Below are 23,366 nucleotides of genomic sequence, written 5' to 3' on the forward strand. Positions count from 1 at the left end.
TATTTCGTGGTCTCCAAAAACGTCCACGGGACTACGTTTTTAGAATTAGCCTGGGTTGAATATATTCATAAATCATTAAGGTTGCTATGTTATGTTAGTAACATACATTATATATTACAAATTATTAAATAAGAAAAAATCTTGTAATAAAATCCCAATTTAGGCTTTAATGTGAATTCCAAAAGTTACAACAACATTATGATGTGAAAATAGTGTAGTTACCAATGTCCAGTTACAGACTTGTACTTATTGTACAATCTATTCAGGTAGTTACACCAATATTACACATGTATATATGTTCTAATGTGTACATACACTGTAGTTACATACTACTTAAACATCTAGTTACCATGAACTATGCACACCAAGTACATATGTATAAAAGTCAATGACCCTTTCTTCTGTTGAACATGTTTGCATGTCTTCAGTGGTTCAATTGGAATAGTATGAAGCTACAAAAATACTTTTTAGCATATTTTTCCTTGTGTGTTTTGTTTTCTTTGCAACCAACCAACACCTGATCAATTTCTTCTTATCCACTAATGCTATGACAATTTTTGCCTGTGCTTTGTTTCAAACAGAGGAAGTCATGTAGGGGTATACACTATACAGTACTTAAAGTAAACAGTGCGTGTAAATGAAACTGTTGAATAAAGTATTTTTTATTCAGTACAAAATGTACAAAAGTGTTCTTGGAAATTCGTGAAGTTCTAATTGAACAACTGACAGCATTTGGTCTGTTTTGAGGATGTTTTTTTGGGGGGTATTGTTCTGGACGAGTTTGGGACTGAAGCTATCTATGGAGGATGAGGGAGCTCTCAGATTTAATCTGGGGACATGTCATGTCTTAGGTGTTTGGAAAGACATGAGGGTAATTAATAACATTTTACATGTTTGGGTGACCTAACATCTAAAGTTACTGTCGAAATAACAGCAAACTATACTTGTAAGCAGCTACTGAAGCACACTGTGCAAAATTGTAAGACTTCCTATGAAGCCTGTATTGTAATGCATTATTATATTATAAAATACATTTTAATTGTAATATATCCTGTAGCTTCTTGTCTTCTGGTTTCAAGTCCCACATCTTGATATTGTTTTCATAAACTACACTGCAAAACAACAACAACAACAACAACTATTCATTAGATTTACTACAATTTTGTAAGGTTGAGAACTATTTTTATGGGATGAATTTAAACAAACAAATTAAATTTTGAAATGTTTAACTTAATTTGTTTGTTTAAATTCAGCCCACAAAAAAAGGTTTGCAACCACTTACCTTAAAAACCATACCTTAAATTGTTTCAGATGTGTACATCTGTGATGACACTGTTTAATAAACAATTTATTGAATGTTTTATCTTTCTATATAGTGTCTTGGTACGGCAATCTGAGTTTGTCAAATAATAACAGCTTGAGTAGCCTTGTGAAGGTGACAGGCAAGATCATCAGTTTTAACCAAACTGGTTCAATGGTAATTTACCATATTTATGTTTTAAAGAGAGCTCAGGGTATCCTATGCACCCCGGATCACCCATTGTACTCTGTGTTTCAGCTGCTACCATCAGGACGTAATTTTAGAGTTCCTATTTGCAGGACAAATAGAATTAGTAATTCTTTTATGACGGTGGCAATTAGGTCATTAAATGAGTCCAGCGGGGAGGGAGATGCACCTAAAAAATGATGTATTGTATTGTATGTTGTGTTGTAATATTTTGTTAATGTGTACATGGAACTTCGCTTGTGTTACAGCACCTTTCTGCAATTTTTGTTTCTCTAAACGGGATAATAAAGTTGCGTCTGAGTCTCAGTAAATCCCATTAATTTTTTTTATCAGTGTACCACTACTACTACACACCCCAAAATTTGTTTAGAAATAGAGAAAAAAATAACTGACAACAGAAAAAAACATCACGGTAGAGTTTGTTAAAAGGTTTATTAATTATAGAGGAAATTTTATGTGATGAAAAACATCAGAGTGAAAGAACAGAATGCAAGTATATAATTAGAGTGTCACTAGAGCACAGATTAGCTTCTTTTACGATATAATTTCTTCATGAAAGAAACAAACATCAAAGTGCCCTATATATGACAGCTCAAATTTCCTTACCCCAAAACCCATAGCATTTCTTTTTAAGACATTTATACGCTGGTATTCAGCATTTGCTGCAACAACAGTTTTACATAATCATCAGGTTATTGCTTGTGTAACGATCGCAAATAGAAAACTTGATACATGTTTTGAATCGCAGCCCGATCAAGCACTTGAACAGAACAAATCAACTTGAACAACCTAAAAGAGCAATAAATGCCTGACAGATAAAGCCTCGCTCTAATTCAAATCAAATCGAAAAGCAATTTGAATAAAAACAACTTGAGGTGGGCCTTGGGAATAAGTAGTAAAGCAAAAGGAAGAAAGGGCAACCTAATTTTGCCAAGTAATACAGCAATAATTCTCTTTCCAATAACACTCCTAATGCTTTAAAGGCATAACACATCCAAACGTCTAATTAAGTCTGAAAATATTTGGTCTTTCTATATAAAAACTGGAAATAAAGTTCGGTTCAAGTAGCGAACATGCATAGCCTCTAGGTAGTGTGAAAAACAAAAACAAAACAGACCATTCAAACATCGCATCCCTCAACACGCAACATCAGCTACAAGTCACAGCTGTGTTTGTGCTCAAACAACACCACCTAAGCTCCACGCAGGCTAAAAAAAAGGCACATATAGAAAAGGTACTAAGAAAAGGAGGTATGGATTGAAGCACTAATGAAGCTCTCGTCACATAAAGCTACAGCACATTTCATTTTACACACTGAAAAACCCACCAACTGCCATACGAAATCAAGAAGGGGCTGTTACCGATTATTTATATCCGGTTTGCATATATATCACGACTCTCAGATCTGAATTTACCCTTCAAGCTGAGGAAAAGTGCCTCAGGGCGTCACTGCAACTCGCTGATATGATGGCAAATTACTTGAGGTGTTAACTCTCAAAACCTCGACATTTAATATGGCATTTTGTTGATATATATGTACAGGATTTTTAGATCTCTCAAAATGTGTGTACTGTAGCTTTAAGAACAGCTCAAACACTTTCTAGTCGAATAAAAAAAGTCTGCATATCCTTCTTAGTAAAGTGTCAATGCAACAACAAAGACAAATTTGCATAATGATATCCACAAAAGAACAATTCTTATTCCTAAACGGTTGTCCTATATTTTTAGTAATACTTTTGCATCTATTTCATGAAACTAATACTATGATAAATTCACAATTTGAGGATATTTCAAATATTGCTCATCGGGCTGCATGTCTCATCAGCCCGTAAATCAAATTAGATGAAATAAAACACAATTCCAACATCCGTTCAGCCCTGATTGTCACACTTTAAACCTAAACTAATACTTTTTTTTTCCCCTGACACAAAATGATTCTTAATCTGCTGTGACATTTTTGAAAATACATACATTGTATCCCTAGACTTTTCACCATTTTCACTCATGATATACATATAAATGATAACTGAAGAAAATATCACCAAACGACAAAAACAAAAAGGTTTCAAGCGTAGAATAATTCTTTCTAATATCACTTGAATTGAGGCGGTAAACCGAGGAAGAAACAGGAAACCGCGTTGAATGAACCATTGAGGCTTCTGAGCTACTGAAGGTCATTCACAGTCCTTTAAGCATAAAATACTCTTCCCATTAGATTTCATAAGCATACAATAATATACATACACGCTGTCCCAGAGAAAGTAAATGTATAGGTCTTTGGTAACTTTCATCTCAAAGGGTGATTTCAAAAATAAAAGGCTATGCATTCACAAACATACACCTGTACTGTATGTAGTCAGAAACAAGAAGGTGTGATGCATGAGATCAAAGTTGTTCTATACCGGTATATTGTATCTCGTGTACCTTAGTAATCATGAACCCTCAGATTCCAAAAGCCGCCATAAGAAGGTATGGAGGGGCAGTTTAACCAAAATTTAAATAGCTGGTAATTTACTCACATTTGAACATTCAGGATTTAGGTGATGTTTTTTTTTTTTTTTTTTTTTTTTTACTAAAGTAGGATATTAAGGGTTTTATTTTTTTTAAATTAAGGATTCCGGGGTCCGTCATGTATTGGAAGTCTATGACAATGCAACCACATTGTTTTGAGGATAGTAATAAAAAAGTTAGCCAGGCAAAGCACAGTTATTACAAAGGAATATATCATCGAAAAACAATCATTTACATTAACTCACTCTCATTAGGTTCTAACCCTTTATGAGTTTCTTTTTTTTTCTGTTGAACCAAAATATTATTCTGATATTTTAAAGAATGTTGGAAACTTGTAGCAATTGTCTATAATTTCTTCAAAATATCTTCTTTTGTGTTCATCAGAAGAAAGAGATGTAAAGGGATACATGTTTATAACAAGCTGAGGGTGAGTCAAAGGTGACAGAATTTTCATTTTTGAGTGAACCACAGTTACATTGAGGTCTTATGAAGCAAAAACTATGGTGGCCAAAAGAGCTTAACATGCTGCAATTAAAAGAAAACATGCGCAATAATAAAAACAAAACAAAAAAACAGCACATTTAGAAAAGATTCGTTTAATAACACACATGCTCCAAATCCTCACAATGCATACACATTAAAAAAACGTGCTACATTTACAAACAAAGCCAACAAATTATGAAAACGCAATGTATTTTCTTACAAGTGGACCCAAAAACGTGACGGACGCCGCTGTGCCATAACTATTGCTCAGTGAAGTTGTAGGTGATTTTAACATGCCGATTCCCTTGTCTTTTGTATTTCATTAGCCTAAATAACCATAACCTAAATAGCCGGGTCTGTCACGTTTTAGAGTCCTCTTGAAAGATTTCTGTTTTGTTCCATGCTATTTGAAAGTGTTGTGAGAAAATGCAGCACGTTTTCGAAAATTGTTTTTGTTGTGAGTAAACGCAGCATGTTTTTTAAAAATGTGTGTGCATTGTGAGGATTTTGAGCACGTGTGCTATCAAACTGATGAAGATCTTTACTTAATTTGCTGGTGTGTTTTTTTGTAATTACACATGTTTTCATGAATTGCAGCACGTTAAGCTTTCTCGGGCACAAAAAACTCAACATTATTTAAAATTACCTTCAATTCATAGCCCCAGCCCCCAAAATGCCCCAAATGGTCCTGAGCACATTCACAACAGTCTGGAGCATGAGTCTTCTTTCATACAATGACAAGCACAGAATTACATGTTTGCTGTATATTCGCAGTATAACACAAAAAGAACTTCACAGAATCCCAACATTTGAAATAACTTATTGTGAGACAGGAAGCTTGTGTGAGTATGCTCAAAATGGTTTGTCAAGACTGTGGATAAAAGTTAGAGTAAAAGTTTGGCTTCATAAGACCTCATAAGAGTATCAGGAGACACAAATTAAAGGCATAGTTGACACAAAAAAACACCCTTTACTTGTTTCAAAACTTTCACGAGATTCTTTTGTTAAACACAGAATAAGATATTTTGAAGCATGTTGGAAACCTGTTACCATTGACTTCCATAGTATTTGTTTGTCCTACTACGAAGTCAACGGTTACAGGTTTTCATCATTCTCCAGAATGCTTTCTTTTTGAAGTAAGAAACTCATGAAGCTTTGAAACCACTCGAGAGTGTGTGAATATCCCTTTTACTTTGCTTTGCATGTTTATGTTTTGGTAAACACTGATATTCATTATATGAATCTGCATATATCTGCTGTAGAAATAAGTCGCTTACATCTTGGATGGCATAAGGGTGAGTAAATTCACAGCGAATTCTCATTCTGAGTATCCAAACTATCCTTTTAAAAGTTTCAACAATATGTAATGAAAGTTTATTTTATTTTTATTTGCATTATTTGTAAAGCCATTGCAGTGAATGTGCAAATGTATACATTTTTCCTAATAGCTCTCTATGTGAAAGTGATTTTTAAAAGGCCGGTTTACACTGCACAACCAACCAAAAGCAACAGACACTTTTTCTAGGTTTCATTGGATCAGTATGTTACCACGATCCATGTCTTCACACCCAGTTGGCACTTGCTGGATCATGACAATTCTTTCCATTTAAACAATTTATTTATTATTGAAATTTATTTACTGCAATTAAGTGATTTTCCATGTTGGCTAGTGTCTGTCTATGTAGTCTAAACTGGCCTGTATAGACATACATCCACCATACTGGAGACCATACGGAGTAAAAATCACAAACAAAGTGAAAGCTATTTTCTGTATCATTTATATTCATACAGTGGAATGTGTAGTGATCAGAGAGCATAGTCCCTTTTAGAGGTAGATTCTATGATGTTCTATGAAGATTTTCTCCCATTTTTTGTTAGTTAGAATCTAACCTTCATGCTCTATGTTAAGATATATTCAATAAGGCATTTAAAAGTAGCTTTAGCTTTGATTAATATATCCACTAATAAAAAAAAGGCCGGACAGAATAAATGAGTGCAATTTTAATACAAGGCACCTTATATTGGTGGAAAGACAGCTTTACGTGTATGTGTGCATTTGTCTGGGCATAAATATTTGTGTGCAGTGATGTGACAGGATATGAAGATTCTCAGGATTTGATGAGTGCAGGGATTTTCAGGACCTGCATGTACAGGTGTGAGCCATTCAGAGGTCAGTCGTGGCCTTGGCGGTGAGGGCCTGGATGCGACTGGTGTTGCAGTTTTTGCAGAGGACATGGCCATCCAGAGGGTAGCAACCCTGGTTGTCTCCCTCAGAGAGAAGACAGCCACAATCCTATTTTAAGAATAGATAGAAAAAGGGTATTCATTTTGCTTTAAATGTAATGTGTTCAATAATAGCAACCGCACACAAGTACTTTGACTCACCTCACAGCGATAGCACTGCACATGGAAGTCACGGTCTAAGGCAACAATACGCACGGTCTCCTCCTGACCAGGCGCCGGCATGATGGGCTCTTGACACACAGAGCAACGAGGAGCAAATTTCCTGATGAAGGAAAAGCAGAGAATAAATCACAACTAAATAATCTCTAGTAGCTACAAAGATGCCCAAACGAAGACCTGCAGGCCAAAGTTGGCTAGTGATGGCCTTTGATTTGACCTATTGTACCACATCATAGCATTAGTGGATAAGAAGAAACTGGCTGAACAGATTTTGGTTGGTTGCAGAGAAAACAAACACACATAAACAAGAGCTCACTCACGCACACAAAAACCTCAGACAGTCAGACAAGGACTCCTTCACTCTCACAAGCACTAACATTACTACACACACATGCACGCACACACACATTCAGTTAATATGGCTAATATTTAAGCTCTAATATTTTTTATTCACAAAAAAATTATTCAAACATACATAAAAGTATTAAGACAGCCTGTTAGTTTTATGTATATGTAATGCTGGACAATTATGTATATCAAAATTAGATTTTTTTTGTGCTAATGGACAATGAATGGCTTTACTGAGGTAAATGTAACTTTACATGACATATTTTTCCCAGGCTGGTTCATCTTTCTGCATTTGAAACCCAGATTGAATGATTACATGAGACATTGGGCTTTGTTTGTAATTTGTACTGTTTCTTTAGTTGTAATGTAGAAGGGATGATTGGTTCATGTGTCACATGAACTAATGTGGCTTGAGTAATCTGTCCCACCACATTAATGAGTGTCAAAACCGCACAACCGTTTGTATTTTGTGATAAACAGAATTTGAAATCTGTTCCATTTTAAAGGAATAAAACATAATGTATACTGTGATTCCTGGATGGCAGATACAGAACAAATAATGTTTATTATTTATACATTAAACAGAAAGACTAAAAAAAAGCATAGACTAAAACATCAGCTCTTAAATCAGCACTTACTGTATTAACAACAGGAAACGTTTGTAGTTTATTTATGTTATGTATAAAATAGATAGAGAAAAGATTTAACTTAAATACTGATTTTCACTAATGGCTCATTACCTGCTTATTATTAAGATAATTGCTGTTTATTAGTGCTTATAAAATATGATCTCATTACACATCCCTAATCCTGCTCCATACCGAAACACAACTACTACCGTACTAACCATTATTAAGCATCAAATTACTACTTTTTTGATCTAAAAGTTTTAGTGAATGGTTTCCTAATAGCAAGACTTGCAACTTAAAATATAGTGTGACCGATTTTTTATTTTATTTGACTATAGCATAGTTTGTTTATATAGCTCAAACTTTGCTCATAAATGTATTTTATTAATAGCTTTTGCTGGAGAAAAAAAAATCACCCACATCTCAGATGGCTTAAGAATGAGAATGAGTGTTTTTTTTTATTATTATAATTTGGGTGAACTGTTTCTTTAAAGCTGTGTGTTATTAAAAATACATATTGCGCAAATGTCTGCTCCAGACAACACTGTGCTTAATTAGCTCTTATAAATGTATAACCAGTGGTGGAAAGAGTACTGAAAAATCATACTCAAGTAAAAGTAAAATTACTTGCCTAAAAATGTAGTGCAAGTAGATAAAAAGTATCTGTTGTAAATATTACTCAAAGTATGAGTAAAAAGTAGACATTTTAAAAGTACTGAGTTGTGAGTAATATGCTGTGAAAAGCTGATGCATTTACATGTAATTTGTGGGTGTGTGTAAACGTAACATTCTGTAGTGCATTTAGTTATTGCTCAGCAGGCGAACAACATCATAAGATGTTAATATTAGGTTAGATTTAGGTTGTGACGTCAAGTAACCAAAATTCAATATCTAGCCAGCATTTAAGGACAATGTTATTTTGACATCCAATAACGACATGAAATGGCGTTGATATTTGGTTGATTTTAACTTGTGTTAGAAAGTGACCAAAATCTGACGTCAAGCCAACATCTTAAACCAGCGTCATTGATGTCAGAGACTGACATTTATTCGTCAGGAATGGCAACTAAAATCCAATGTCTGACAGTGGTAACGTCCACACAACGTCAAGCTGTAACATCATTAGACGTTGATATTGGATTGATTTTAGGTTGGCCATTGACGTCGGCCTGACATTGAGTTCTGACGTCAACCCGATTTTCATTTCCAAACAAAATACAACATCCCCACGAAGTTGGGGTACAACGTCAATCTGATGTCATGTTGACGTCTTGTGCCAGCTGGTTGTTTAAGGCCATTTCAATCATCATACAGTAAACATCTGTCATCTTCTCATCAGTAACATGCATCTAAACAGTCTCTGGATCAATGCGTGTAAAGATTTTGGGCATTTTCTTGAACAATTTTAATGCTTCCAAACAGTTTGCTGCAATTATAAAGCACACATGCATTGAGGTAGTTCATTATGATGCGATTTACCTCTTTATTACTATGTGCGATTTGATTGGACAGGAATCAGAGAACGGATTTTTCTAATCCAGATAGACTAGAAAAAATAAAGTAGTGACTGCATGTTGAAGGAAAGTATTGGAGTAAAAGTATCGATACACACTAAAATTGTAAAGTAAAAGTAATTGTAAAGTTCAAGTAAAAGTACACATTTTTAAAACTACTTAGTAAATTACAACTCTTGAGAAAAACTACTCAATTAGATTAGTTTGAGTATTTGTAATGTTACTTTACACTATCAAAATTCATCAGGGTCCAAATACCTCCTATGAAAACATTTGTTGTTTTATTTTCAGGTAGCGTGTACCTTTTAAATAGGCTATTCAGTGCTCTCCTATTATTGAAAAAAATAGTTTGTTGTATGTTTTAAGGAATTGAAAGGTTTCAGAAGGAATGCATGACTGAGAGACTGTGATCACAACAGAAATGCTATTGTGTCGAGGAACAGTGGTGGCATACCTTAACTTCACTCAATGTTACCAGTGTGGATTAATCAAACCACCGTCTGCCAAACTTCCTCATTTTTGCTTTTTGTTGGTAAAACCCAATGAAGAAGTTGACTCAACTGACTGCATTTTGCTTTGTGTATATTGTACAACCTCACTGCCTCTTTCTCTGTTATCTTAGGTTCCTCCACAATGTATTAATTGTGAAGCTTTCTAAAGCATTAGTCTTTGAAATTAGTTCGGTGGGGAAGTAATATCAGCTTGTTGATTAATGATGGCATTTCCTTTTGATATAAATAAAAATATATACATTTTTAAAGTGTGTTTAAAAATGACATGTTATGTACTACATGTGCAAAGCAAAACTTGATGTAATGCGTTAACGTTGGTTCTGGATGTAGTATGTGGATTTATCAAGCATATATCTGTGTTTTGGATCATACTTGTGGAAGTCCTCGATGCAGTGGATGTGGTTGGAGGCATCCACAGTAAATGGAATGCCGTCCAGACTCCGATGGCAGACCACGCAGGTGAAGCACTGGGGATGATAGGCCTTCCCAGTAGCCCTCAGAATACGCTCCATTATGGGCTTATAACATATGTTGCAGGTCTCCAGAGTGTTCTAAAACACACAGAGAAACAAAGATCTTACATAATGTACTAGTTCAGCCAAAGCAGAGTGAAAAATGACACATGAGTTAGATTCATAGCAGCACATAATTCAAGCCCTGACATGGCTTGGCAATTGCAATAACCTTCAACCTCAAAAAAAGAGAGAAGTGAACATGGTTGATTGACAGTGATGGAAAACTGACAAAAAAAAAGAAATTAGGGAAAAATGTCTATGCTTTCCCTTCTTTTTAATCTCACAAACTGCGCTAGTGTAAAAACAGGTCTTGGAGGATTAACTATTTAATGTCATTGAAAACAAAGCAGAAGCTAGGCAGAATATTCAAACTGACTTCTCAAGACTAAAAACAGCCATTGTCAACAACAAAGGAATAGCACACCCCTTCTGATGGTTGGATAATTGTATGTCCACACAAATGTCATGAGTGAGTTTATGTGAAAATCATTCACACTCATACAACACATATATACGACACAATTTTATGAGCCTTCTGTCTATCTATCTATCTATCTATCTATCTATCTATCTATCTATCTATCTATCTATCTATCTATCTATCTATCTATCTATCTATCTATCTATCTATCTATCTATCTAATAGATAGTGGATGAAAACATACCCAACAGTACATAATTTAAGGGTTAATTTACATTTGTGGATGGCTGAACTCTGTTACACTGGTGCCGAAACCCAGGATGAAGGAGGGGGGGAGCTGTCACATCTGAGAGACATTTGAGGTGCCATAGAGAAGGAATGAGCAAAGTCTGGTAACTTAAACCTTTCATGCTGGTGCTGGAATAGATTAATTCTGTGGTCTGCAGATGATAGCATTTGGTAAAGAAACTAAGAGAAGAAGCCACCGTTTGTTGGAGGCCAAGGACAGCTTGGGGGCTTGCTGGTGTGTGCCTGAAGCCAGGGGAGCCATCGTCAGCCAATAGGAGACAGTACAGTAAAGTATCTGGGCTATTCATGTTGGTGGTTTGTTTGTTTATGCAGTAGCAAGTGGTGGAGGGAGTTCACCACTTACTTTTGTTTTGTCGTTTACTTTCATTTTGTCGACTTCTTCCTTTTCTGAGCTTTTTACAGATTTATAGTACGATAACTTTAACAGTGTATTTATTAACTTTTCAGAAGCATAAACGTTTTGGTGCTTGAATGAAGGAACAGGAACACAAACATTTTCAGTTGCGTTTAGAAGGAAGACAATGAGTGTAAAGTTGGGGTCAGAATTATTAACCCACCTTTGATTTTTGGTTTTTCAAATGATGTTTAACAGAGCAAGGAAATTTTCACAGTATGTCTGATAATATTTTTTCTTCTGGAGAAAGTCTCATTTGTTTTATTTCGACTATAATAAAAGCAGTTTTACATTTTTTAAAACCCATTTTAAGGTCAATATTATTAGGTCCTTTAAGCTATATATGTTTTTTTCAATAGTCTACAGAACAAACCATCTTGCCTAACTACCCTAACCTGCCTGGTTAACCTAATTAACCTAGTTAAGCCTTTAAATGTCACTTTAGGCTGTAAAGAAGTGTCTTGAAAAATATCTAGTAAAATATTATTTACTGTCATCATGGCAAAGATAAAATAAATCAGTTATTAGAGATGAGTCATTAAAACTATTATGTTTAGAAATGTGTTGAAAAAAATCGTCTCTCCGCTAAACAGAAATTGAGGGAAAAAAATAACAGGGGGACTAAAAATTTAGGGGGCTAATAATTCTGACTTCAACTGTAAGTAAACTATGGCAGAATTTTTAACTTTAGTTTTTTGAGTGAACAATTCCTGTTTGAAAAGAGAGCAGCGTAGGCATTCTGATAAGTAACTACTTATTGTGTTCCTCACAATAAACAAAGTCAAACAGGTTTGGAATGACAGAGCGAGTAAATGATGACAGAATTAACATTTTTGGCTAGTAGACGCAATAAATCCTATCTATCAACATGTAATGGATTTCCATAGGATAACGTGAGGATCCAAATGGGTGTCAGAAGTGTATCTCTGTCCTCAAATGCCTGAGGGAAAAGGGGGGAGGTTCTGAAATAAAGTATATATAGTGAGCAATGGAATGAGAGTGAGATCTGATTAGCTACTCTCTGATTCACAAACAAAGTCATTTTTCACTCTCGCTTTCGTTCTGCGAGAGGCAGAGCAGTAAATACGTCCACTTTCTGATGACTGCAGGCTTTTCCTCAGCCACGGATACCGGGCCGCGGGCCAGCTGATGACTTTTCGCTCACATTCCTCTTCTTAATGTCCACCCCGAGCCCTGGATTTGTTATTTCAATATTTCATATAAAAGAATCTTCTATCCCCCCTCCCTCCCCGCTAGCCAAGCAATTACAGCAAAGGATGGTGAAATCATCTGTGTGTGATCAATTATAGGATGACTTTCTCTTTGAAAGCATGTGTGTGAGACTGACTTCACATGAGAGGCAGCGAAGCACAAATATTTCCTGGATTTCTCCATTTGGGATTCAGTCGCCCAGACACATCACAGTGTGTGTAAGTACTCCAGGCTACAGCTGTCCTCTTTGGCTGCCTGTCACTTTGGCACAGCTACTCAGCACTGTTTTCAAACACAGACTTTCATGCCTATGTGCATGTGTGGCAACACTGTAAGCCATCACGTTTGCGGTGCCAAAGAGCCCTGATGATTAGGCCTGACAGTTCTGTGGGTATGATTGTGACATGTCGTATTTTGCAGAGCTCCGCTCACCACTAGGATTTGTCATTTGGATTTCTTATTTAATTAAAGAAATAATAACATTTAATATTATGATTTATAAACTGTATCAAGCCCACAGTAATATGTGGCCCTCTTACAGTATGTTCCACGGGTAGATTTTTGGCAATGTTCAAAAATACATTGTATAAGTCAAAATGATCAATTTTTATGTAAAAATCACTAAAATATTAAGTAAATATCCTGTTCCATGAAGGAATTCTGTAAATTTCCTACTGTAAAAACATCAAAACACAATTTTTGATTGCTAAGAACTTAATTTGGACAACTTTAAACATGAATTTCTCAATATTCATATTTTTAGATTTTAGATATAGGCCAATATTGTACTATCCTAACAAATACATCAATGAAATATTTTTCAGCTTTCAGATAATGCATAAATATCAATTTCCAAAATTGAAACAATGTCCATGGTCCAGTCACATATAAGATGGCCCACATAGCCTACTCTTAATGAACTTTTTTGTTTGGTTGTTTTGCAAAGTTATTGACATATCAGTACTCTAATCTCAGCTTGTACATTATTTAACACAATCTACAAAGCCAACATTTCAAGGCAACACATGAAACGAGCCAAAGATGACGGATGAAGAGAGAGAACCCTACTGAAAAAAAAAAAAAAAACAGCTTAAACCAGCCTAAGCTGTTTGGCTGGTTGACCAGCCTGGTTTTAGATGGGTTTTGGCCACTTCCAGGCTGGTTTCTAGCCTTTTCCAGCCTGGTCTTAGCTGGTCAGGCTGGAAAATTACCAGCTAAAACCAGCTAAAACCAGCTTGAGCAGCCTGGTTTAAGTTGGATATAGCTGGTTTTGGCTGGGCTTCCAGCCTGGCTAGGCTGGTCAAGCTGGTTTTAGCTGGTCATCTCCCAGCCTGACCAGCTAAGGCCAGGATGGAAATGGCTGGAAACCAGCCAGGAAGTGGCCAAAATCCCTCTAAAACCAGCCAGGTTGACCAGCTAAAACCAGCCAACCAGTTTTTTCAGTAGGGAAATGTTTAAAACGAAATCAAATTTCATTCGATACTAAAAAGCACAGACGTAATATTTGTTTAGGAAAGGCTTCTGTCGTTACTTGGGTACTGTGCTGCTAGCTTAGCAACATGCTAAAAACAAACTATTGAAATCCACTCCCGTAAATCTCCTGTGCAAATCTTCCTGTGTGAGCAACGGCGGTTATGTGACATGTGATGATGTTCTTGCCAATGTACTGTACAGTTCCAAATCTGTCACTTATGATGTTAGGAAGCTGCCATAAAAGGCAACTCACTAGGTTTTGAAACAGATCTGCAGTATATAGAGTTTTCAGCTGCATGGACAGAATTTACTGGAAAGAGTCCCATGTCTCAACGCAGCCAATTCCTGTTTGCCCTGCCTATGCGCTGGGATCATTTCCCATGCTCTCGGTTCACCAGTGAGCTGAGGTGGGGGTCAGAAGACTTGACCCCGAGCTCCTACAATCCACTCATCATCCTTAGATCAACTCGGCTTTAGATCAATGTGTTAGAGAAGACTGACTGCCGAGGGATCGTCCAGCCTCAGAGAGGCCGTAGGTAGACAAGAAAACAATTTGTGTCAATTCTTCCACGATTATAACAAAAATTAACATTATTTCCCAGAGCGACGCTTGTGTACAAACAATGTCCGTTTCACAATCCTCTGCAAATCCTGGAAACGGATAAAGCCTTTAATAAGCTTGCTGCTGAGAACCCTTGGGGCTCGTCTCATAACTCTGAATGGGGAGGGGGAAATATAGAAAGACAGGCAGTCTGTATAGCCTTCAGGAACACAGTCAAACGATTAACCTGAGCCTCTGCGCTCTTCTAAAGGGCTTGAACCCAGAGTCTGGATCCCCGCTGCTTACAGAAACATTCAAAAACAGTCCGTTTTCACACTTCAGAGCAGATTTCACACAATGTGTTGTGCCAGAGTCATTGTAGGAACGGCGTGACAGTGAAGTCTGGGTCAGTCAGACCTCTCTTCCCCAGCACGGCTTTTATGCTGACGTCAAAGCAGTTTTGATTTACATGCTGTGGATTTACTGTCCGGTAATAACTTTCAAAGATGGTTTGGGAAAATCTGTGCAGAGCACCACTAATGGCTCCGGTGGTGGAACAATAATGAGATGGAGAGCCACTAGAGGGCACTAGACGTCTACTCATGCTCTCCATTCACTCTTCTCCGCATCCAGAAAGTAATATATTCACATATATTTCTCTTTTTTTCAGCTTCATACATTTCTCTAAGTGTTTGCCCAGAAGGCTAAACAAACGTCTAGGCAGATGAGGTAGAATGAATTTAGGTCAGACAGCTTCTTTCTGAGCAAAAGGGTGAGTGGAGAGCACTGAAGTCAATTGTAGCCTCTTCTTTTCTCTTGTTGCTTTTTCAATTTCCTGACAAAGTGCTCCAAACACTCCCTATTCCTCTCTATGTATCTTTCTTTCAGGCGCTCTTCTCTTTCTGGGTGCGCAACACGCACTGTCCTATAGCTGGACAACTTGTTTCTAGTGCATTTACATAAATAGAGATGTTTCAGTCATAAAGAATGAGTAAAAAGTGACATGATCAGCCTGGAATGTCACTAATAATGACACTCATTTGAAGGACTAAATAAAAGAACTAAAGAAGCTAAATCTGATATTCATGAAGGTAAATCACATGAGCTCTATGTTCACGCTGCTCAATGTGTATTTAAGCAAAACACTCTGAAGTTACTGGATGTCTTCTTTGATAGGAGGCTTTATCAATTTTACATGATTCTCGGTTTGCTTGGTGGCATGGATTTGTTTTGCACAGAATATTAAAAGCGTATACCCTTCAGTCTCTCTGAAACCTTTTACCTTAGAAACCTTAAACATCTTCGCAAATCAAAATAGTTTTAAAACCAAAAGGCTTTAATACTTAATTCTTGAGCAAAGCTCTGAGTCTTCATAAATATATCATGTAGTGCTTCGCGTAGAAATGTTTGATTGTCTGTCAGCTCCAAAGGTATGCATTTATTTATATTCTCATTTAAAAATTCAAATGAAAGCATGTGATGACAATATGACCGTATAGTCCAAACTAATCAGTGTGATGATTCTAATAATTAAGATCATAGGCTGAATTTATATTTAACAAAGCAAGGAAAACCAAGTCCTCGCTAAGTGTAGCTAAGAGGTCAAAGGTTTGAATGGATGATTCATTGACTACAAAACTGGCATTTCAGTTAGCAGCCTGTGTGGGTTTGCAAAATTTGTTTGATGAGTGTGTGGTTTGGCCTTTACATACAGAAACAAAGACATAACATTATATATATATATATATATATATATATATATATGTATATATATAAAGTTAGTGAGTGTAATAAATATTGTATAAAGTGTAAAAACTACACATATCTATGTCTTAAAAGAATCAAAATGAGGATGGAAACCTTAAGGGTCTAGCATTAACTAGTCTTGATAAATGGTAATGGGTGACAGGTCGACAGAAGGTCTTTAGCACTGAGCGCACCGTAAACTAGACTAGAACCAAACTGCCGCTTTGGATCCCTGGGACTGTGAGGTGCTCAGGGAAACTATCTTTTGAGCTACTTAAATAAAGAGAGTTAAAGGAGAGAGAGCTACAGGGGATTGGATATGAATGCAGAGGCACTGAGCCAAGAACTCTCTAAGTCTTTTCCCAAGACATCACCCCACCATTACATTTCAGAGACATTCCTGTACTGACTACACTGTGGCAGTTGCCTAAGAAGGTTATGCTGTAACTGAAGAATATTGTAGTATTTCTAAAAAATACAAATAAATATATTTCTAAAAAAAATAAATAAATAAATATATTCAATCTCAGTTAAAAGCCATGTTTGCGTTCTAATTGCTCTATTTTAGTCAATGATAAAATAGATTCTTTTAAAAATAAGAGTTAATTAAAATGAAGTCAAATTAACTAATTAATAAAAAAAAACATTAGTCTGAAACTTATCAAACTTGTTTAATCAAAGTTTGTTTACTTAATGTTTAATCATTGTATAAGCGCTATACAAATAAAGGTTAATTATACTAGACAACATTCTTAAGCCAATATCTTAACCTTATTTAGGCTGAAAAAAGGCATATATATATATATATATATATATATATATATATATATATATATATATATATATATATATATATTTTTTTTTTTTTTTTTTTACATAATCTTGAAACAAACAAATAAAAAGAACAAATAATAAATAATAAAATAAATATAAAAAATAAAATAAATAAACAGACAGACAGACAGACAGACAGACAGACAGACAGACAGACAATAAATAAATAAATAAATAAATAAATAAATAAATAAATAAATAAATAAATAAATCTTAAGACTTAAGTAATGACTGCTGAAATTCAGTTTTGGAATCACAGAAATATTACAACATTGCACAATTCTACTGTACTGTACATCTAATTAAATAAACACAGCCTTCCTCATTGATATATTCAATAAACAATATTAATATTTTCTCATTTTTGCTCAGTAGTGCATAAGCTCCAAAAAAAAAGAACCTCATGTCATAATTCCTGCACCTTCCCTGGCCCCCTGCTTTGTCTTGATTTCCATTTCTAAACTTTCTTCATGCTGTCCACCCTCTTTAGCATCAGCTCAGCAGCAGAATGTGAGCGCTGTGGACACATGGCTCCAGATTCATCTCTGAACGAAGCCAAAATGCAGCAGGCAGCACTTGAAGTGACACTCCATCAGGTCAGCTCGGGGTCACATAATATTTCCTTGTCATGAAGTTTGACTCAAAGAAAGCAGCAACAAAACATCCTTCGACCAGTCGCATGTTCTGCCTGACTATACACCTACACCACAGAAGAGCCACACAAATAGAGAAAATCAAGTGCAGTAACCATCTTCATATTTTTTTTATGTGAATTGTGGGACATTCTGTAAGTTTTCATAGTTTTATACTGTACAAACTGTATTTCGTATAGCCCTACCCTACACATACCCCTTACAGTAAACTGTGTGCAGATTCACTTTCTAAAAAAAAACAAAACAACAACTCATTTTGTATTGCATTTAAAAAATGCACCCCCCCCCCCCCAATTAAAACCCCAATGTCCTCATTATTCACCATTTCCTTGTAATAACTGTCAAACTCATGCCAATATTGACTTGACTTGTCACACAAACACAGACACATACCTTACACAGTCCGTTAATAAAGCTACAAGTGCTAATATTTCTTTATTCACTAAATATTTATTCAACCCCTACAAAAAATAAAACCACTTTCTAGTTTTATGTACACTACATGACAGAAGTCTTGTTGCCTGTCCAAGTTTTAGGAACAACAAATAATAACTTGACTTCTATTTGATCATTTAGTATCAGAAGTGGCTCATATGAAAGGCTAAAGCCTCTAGATCAGGGGTGCCCAAATGTTTTCTTATTAAGGGCCAAAAACCAAACTTGATTGAGGCAAGTGGGCCAAAAGTAAATATGGTTGCCATGGGCAATTTCCTCATTTATTTGATAATATTAAAAAATAACTTGAAAACATTGCTTTATATTAACCAATACAATATTTTGAATACAACATAATGAACGTATTACAGTTAAAACAAAACAAAATCTAATTTATAACAGAATGGAGTTACACTAGTTTTATCCAGAACTTGTGACATTGTTTACATTTAAAAAAAATCTGATTCATCTATGTTTATTTTAAACATTTAATTTCAGTTTGCTTTTTTTCTTGCTCAGCAATAAAACAAACAAACAAATTTGGTGGTGGGCCAAATCAAAGGTTACAATGGGCCAACTTTGGGTATCTCTGCTCTAGATTATGCCTTTTTTACCAAAATAAATCATGATCATGCCTTAATTTTTAATGATTTAATTAGGACAGTAAGGTCTGTCTTTGCGTAGACTAAAGTTTTGTCACTTAACAGAAATAATGTACAGTATAGAATACAAAGTCACGGTGCAGTGGAAAAAAGAAAGCGTGACTCCAAGAGCTTGGACTGCATCCATACATCTCTGCAATAACTCCAATAACTTAAAAGAGTTCATCAAGATTCTTTGGATTCATCTTCAATGCCTCCTCCTCCATCTTACTCCAGACATGCTCAATAATGTTCATGTTTGGTGACTGGGCTGGCCAATTGTGGAGCAACTTGACCTTCTTTGCTTTCAGGAACTTTGATGTGGAGGCTGAAGTATGAGAAGGAGCGCTATCCTGCTGAAGAATTTGCCATGTGGTTTGTAATGTAATGGGCAGCATAAATGTCTTGATACCTCAGGCTGTTGATGTTGCCATCCACTCTGCAGATCTCTCGCACGCCCCCGTACTGAATGTAATTCCAAACCATGATTTTTCCTTCACCAAACTTGACTGATTTCTTTGAGAATCTTGGGTCCATGCTGGTCCCAATAGTCCTTCTGCAGTATTTGTGATGATTTGGATGCAGTTCAACAGAAATCTACCTTCTGACACTTTTCCAAATGAACTAGAAGTCAAGGTATTATTTGTTGCTCTTAAAACTGGGATAAACGACAAGATTTTTGTCAGGTAGTGTAAACGTAATACAAATATGTATATCAAAATGAATGGGTTTACTGGGGTAAATGTAACTTTACATGACATATTTTTCCCAGGCTGTTTTACACCAATTTAATGATTACATGAAACAAAATTTTTATTTCTGTAACTTGTACTGTTTCCTTACTAGTTGTAATGTAGAAGAGATTACTGGTTCATGTGTCACACACACACGCCCAGACTCACACACACATGCACACACAAACAGGGACAACAGCATGAGGAGGGAAGTTGCAAGGCAATTCATGCAAGTGCTATCTAATTGGGTCTCTCCTTTGAGGAATGCCAGCCAGTTAATCATGTCTGAATACACAGAACTCAATTAGTAGCTTGCTAATGCTAATGCAGACAGATATGAATATTTCATAGCGAAAGACGGCAGAAAGCCTCGAACGTTTGCTCCGCTGCTGTACTTCCAACATCAAGCAAAACAAGCAGGGTGGGTTCACCTGTCTTCATCGCCCTCTGTACTGGAGTGTGATAGCAGTGCGTGGGCAGTGCCACTCTTTCAAGACGCACCGGTGCGAGGGCAGCTCTGGAAAGGTGTTGGTGTGAGTTTCTGCTTGTTCCTGAACCTTTGCATCTATCAGCCTGGGATGAAGGCGAGGTGGGAAACCATGTCACTTGTAATCACACGGGGACAGGACTTAAAAGACATCCGTTCTGTTTGTGATCTTTAGCGCTCTTGTAATTCTGCTCAAACTCAGCTTTAAGCATATGCTGATATTCAATATATTGTGATAATAAACATGCACAATATTAATGGGCTTTTCAAAATAATGTGAATAATTATTTAATATTTACAGTTTTGGAGTGTTTTTTTTAAGAACTGTCAGATTTTATTAAGTGTTAAGTGGTGTTTATACATGTTAAGTGGTTTATACATGTTAAGAGGTGTTTATAACAGCATCAAACGCTTGGAGATTTAATTGGTTAAGTAGCTTAATAGTTCAAACATGAACATTTTTAAATGTTAACCTGGCGCTGCTGAAATATTGATTAAAAAGTCTGTGACTATTTCTATTCATAAACTTGTGAAAACTGCAAAACCTTTAATAAATGTTAGCTGATGTTAAGTTATTACCTGGTAATGTGTTAAAATTGAAGTTGTAATCTTATTACAAGTTGTAACCATTCTATTAGAGTTAACTAATAAAGTTTTAAAAAATTTTTTTCTCCTTGTTTTTCATTGTTATCACAATTTTAATTGACCCTTTGCTAAGCCACACCCGAAAACCGCCACACACCAATCATGGCTTAGCAACCGTAGCTACGAGTAGGAAGTCTGTCAAGCCTTCAAGTGGGAGAAACAAGCCAAAGCATTGTGCATATGAACCGTGCAAATCTGATACCCGGTATCCTAAAAGTTTGGACGGGGTGGTGGAATTTTTTTCCCTTTCCAAAGCCTAAAACCCAAAGGGGTGAAATGCCAGGCGTGGATCAAGCTGTGTGAGGGCCTGTAAAAGCAGCACATTCAGTCATATTTCCATCTGTTTCAAGCTACTAATATTTGGATTATTACTTGTTGCCTTGTACTTGTACATGTGTAATGACAATAAAGTTGAATCTAATCTAATCTAATCTAATTATGTATCAACAGAACAAAACAGAGATATGATCACAAACTGAGCACTTGCGATCAATATACATCACCCGCAGCTGTTTCTCAGGAATTTATAACCCTCATGTCCACGTCAGAGCTACAGTTTTCATAAGTCTTTTGGAGATTTAGTCATTGGTGATGACAATATAACGGGTTAGTGTCTGCTTTTATATTTGGTGTCGGATTATTATTTGCTGGTAGGGAAAATCTATTTGTTCACTTCTGCTATTTATACTTTGATTTGCATTTCAATTTTTATTTTTTTTTTCCACCTAACTGCAAATTAAAATAGAAACTGTATAAGAAGCACACAAACATACTGACAGTTATAGGTACTGTAGATTGTTTTGGGTCAATGATGCTAATATTTGGCACAAATCCATCAATTGGCCCTTTCTGGCTGTTCTTTCTATGAATAAATTATAAAAGCACAGCCCATGCGTGCTTCCTTGTCGGTTTGTAATGCTAAATTTCATTGCATAACAATTAGTCCATCAGGCTTTTTGGCTAAAAAAGAGAAATCACGGTTTAATTTGTTATTATAAGATTATTTTAAATTTCACCCATCCTGATGTGCATGAATTTAGCTGTTGAATGTTCAGTGTATGAGGTGGCTAGGCTTTAGCTTCAACTTTGATTAAATTATTTTCTAATCGGTTGCGCATTATGTCGTGAATATACCCCTGTAATTCATACTGCAGTCCTTTTTTCATGCCAGGCACAAAAGCTTGACAGACGTAACAACAGTAACTAAGGAGGGCGAGATTTAGCAAAGGGTCAATTAAGTAAAAAACATTTACTACGGAGATTTTTTGTAAAGTGAACCTAATGTACTTTATCATCCTTTTGCAATTTAATTTAGTTGAAACTTTTCATATTTTTTTCTGAATATGTACATTCTCAGAAATAAAGGTACGCGAGCTGTCACTGGGGTGGTACCTTTTCAAAAGGTACAAATGTGTACCTATGGTCCATATTAATATCTCAAGGGTACATATTAGTACCTAAAAAGTACAAAAGAGTTCCTCTTAAAACTTGTAGGGACTAATATATACTATTGAGGTACCAATATGGACCCTTCAAGTACAAATGTGTTTCTTTTGAAAAGGTACCACCCCAGTGACAGCTTGCATACCTTTATTTCTGAGAGTGTATAGAGTATACAATAATACTTTTTTGTATATTGTTATACCCGTTAAAGTAACCCTTTTAACATCTTACCTCAATATCACACTAATACCATATATCGTGAAACAAACTTCAACAAATAATTGCAACAAGAACATTTTAGACCGTCTTAAACCTAACCTCCTTGATTTTTGATCCTTAGTCAATAAACTGCATTTGAACTTCATTGCAAGCATGTGTAATTGTTGTTGAGAAGCTTTGTTTTCAAACTCTAGCTTGTCATCACCTTCCTCCAGAGCAATGACGGACATGGCCATTGGCTTAGCCGAGTGGCACAGTCTGGCTGACGGGATGCGGGTATCATGCAACAGAGGACATCCATTACCAGAAGCTTCCACTGCACATGGCAAAACATACCCTCATTGAGCCGCTCTGGGAAAATGTCTCAGCACAGCCTGGAACCTGGCCATTGTTGTTTCATTATACAATATATGGCAGGTCTCTTTGGTGGAAAATCTGCGGGTTCATCTACAGTACCAGAAAAACCTGAATTACAGGAGTTATAAAGGAATAGTTAGATGAAAATTCAGTCACCATTTATTCACTCTTTACTGGTTTCAAAGAAAAAAAAAAACATGATGTGATTACTTATGTGTTATCTTTGATTTATTTTTAAATAAGTTGATGATCTGAATTTGTGACAAACATGCAAAAAAAATAAGAAATCAGTAAGGGGCAAACCATTTTTCACACCATCTACGTGTGTATACTGACAATTACAATTAAAGACAATTGCAGTAGTGTGCAGGAGTTACACAATATGTACGTGAGTGCATCA

At 35.9% G+C, this 23,366-nt stretch overlaps 1 protein-coding gene across 3 annotated transcripts in view; it reads right to left on the reverse strand.

Moving 5' to 3' along the window:
- Positions 1–1,924: 1,924 nt before the first annotated feature.
- Positions 1,925–23,366, reverse strand: part of lpp (LIM domain containing preferred translocation partner in lipoma) — a 402,581-nt gene continuing 381,139 nt past the window's right edge. For all 3 annotated transcript variants that reach the window (XM_056459922.1, XM_056459923.1, XM_056459924.1), the window contains exons 9-11: positions 10,280–10,458; positions 6,887–7,007; positions 1,925–6,794 (exon numbers count right to left, since the gene is read on the reverse strand). In XM_056459922.1, coding sequence (XP_056315897.1) covers positions 6,666–6,794; positions 6,887–7,007; positions 10,280–10,458 — 429 coding nt within the window. In that variant the 3' untranslated portion in view covers positions 1,925–6,665. The remainder of the gene's footprint in view (positions 6,795–6,886; positions 7,008–10,279; positions 10,459–23,366) is intronic.

This window comes from Danio aesculapii, chromosome 6 (genome assembly GCF_903798145.1).
Source record: "Danio aesculapii chromosome 6, fDanAes4.1, whole genome shotgun sequence".
Taxonomy (NCBI): domain Eukaryota; kingdom Metazoa; phylum Chordata; class Actinopteri; order Cypriniformes; family Danionidae; genus Danio; species Danio aesculapii.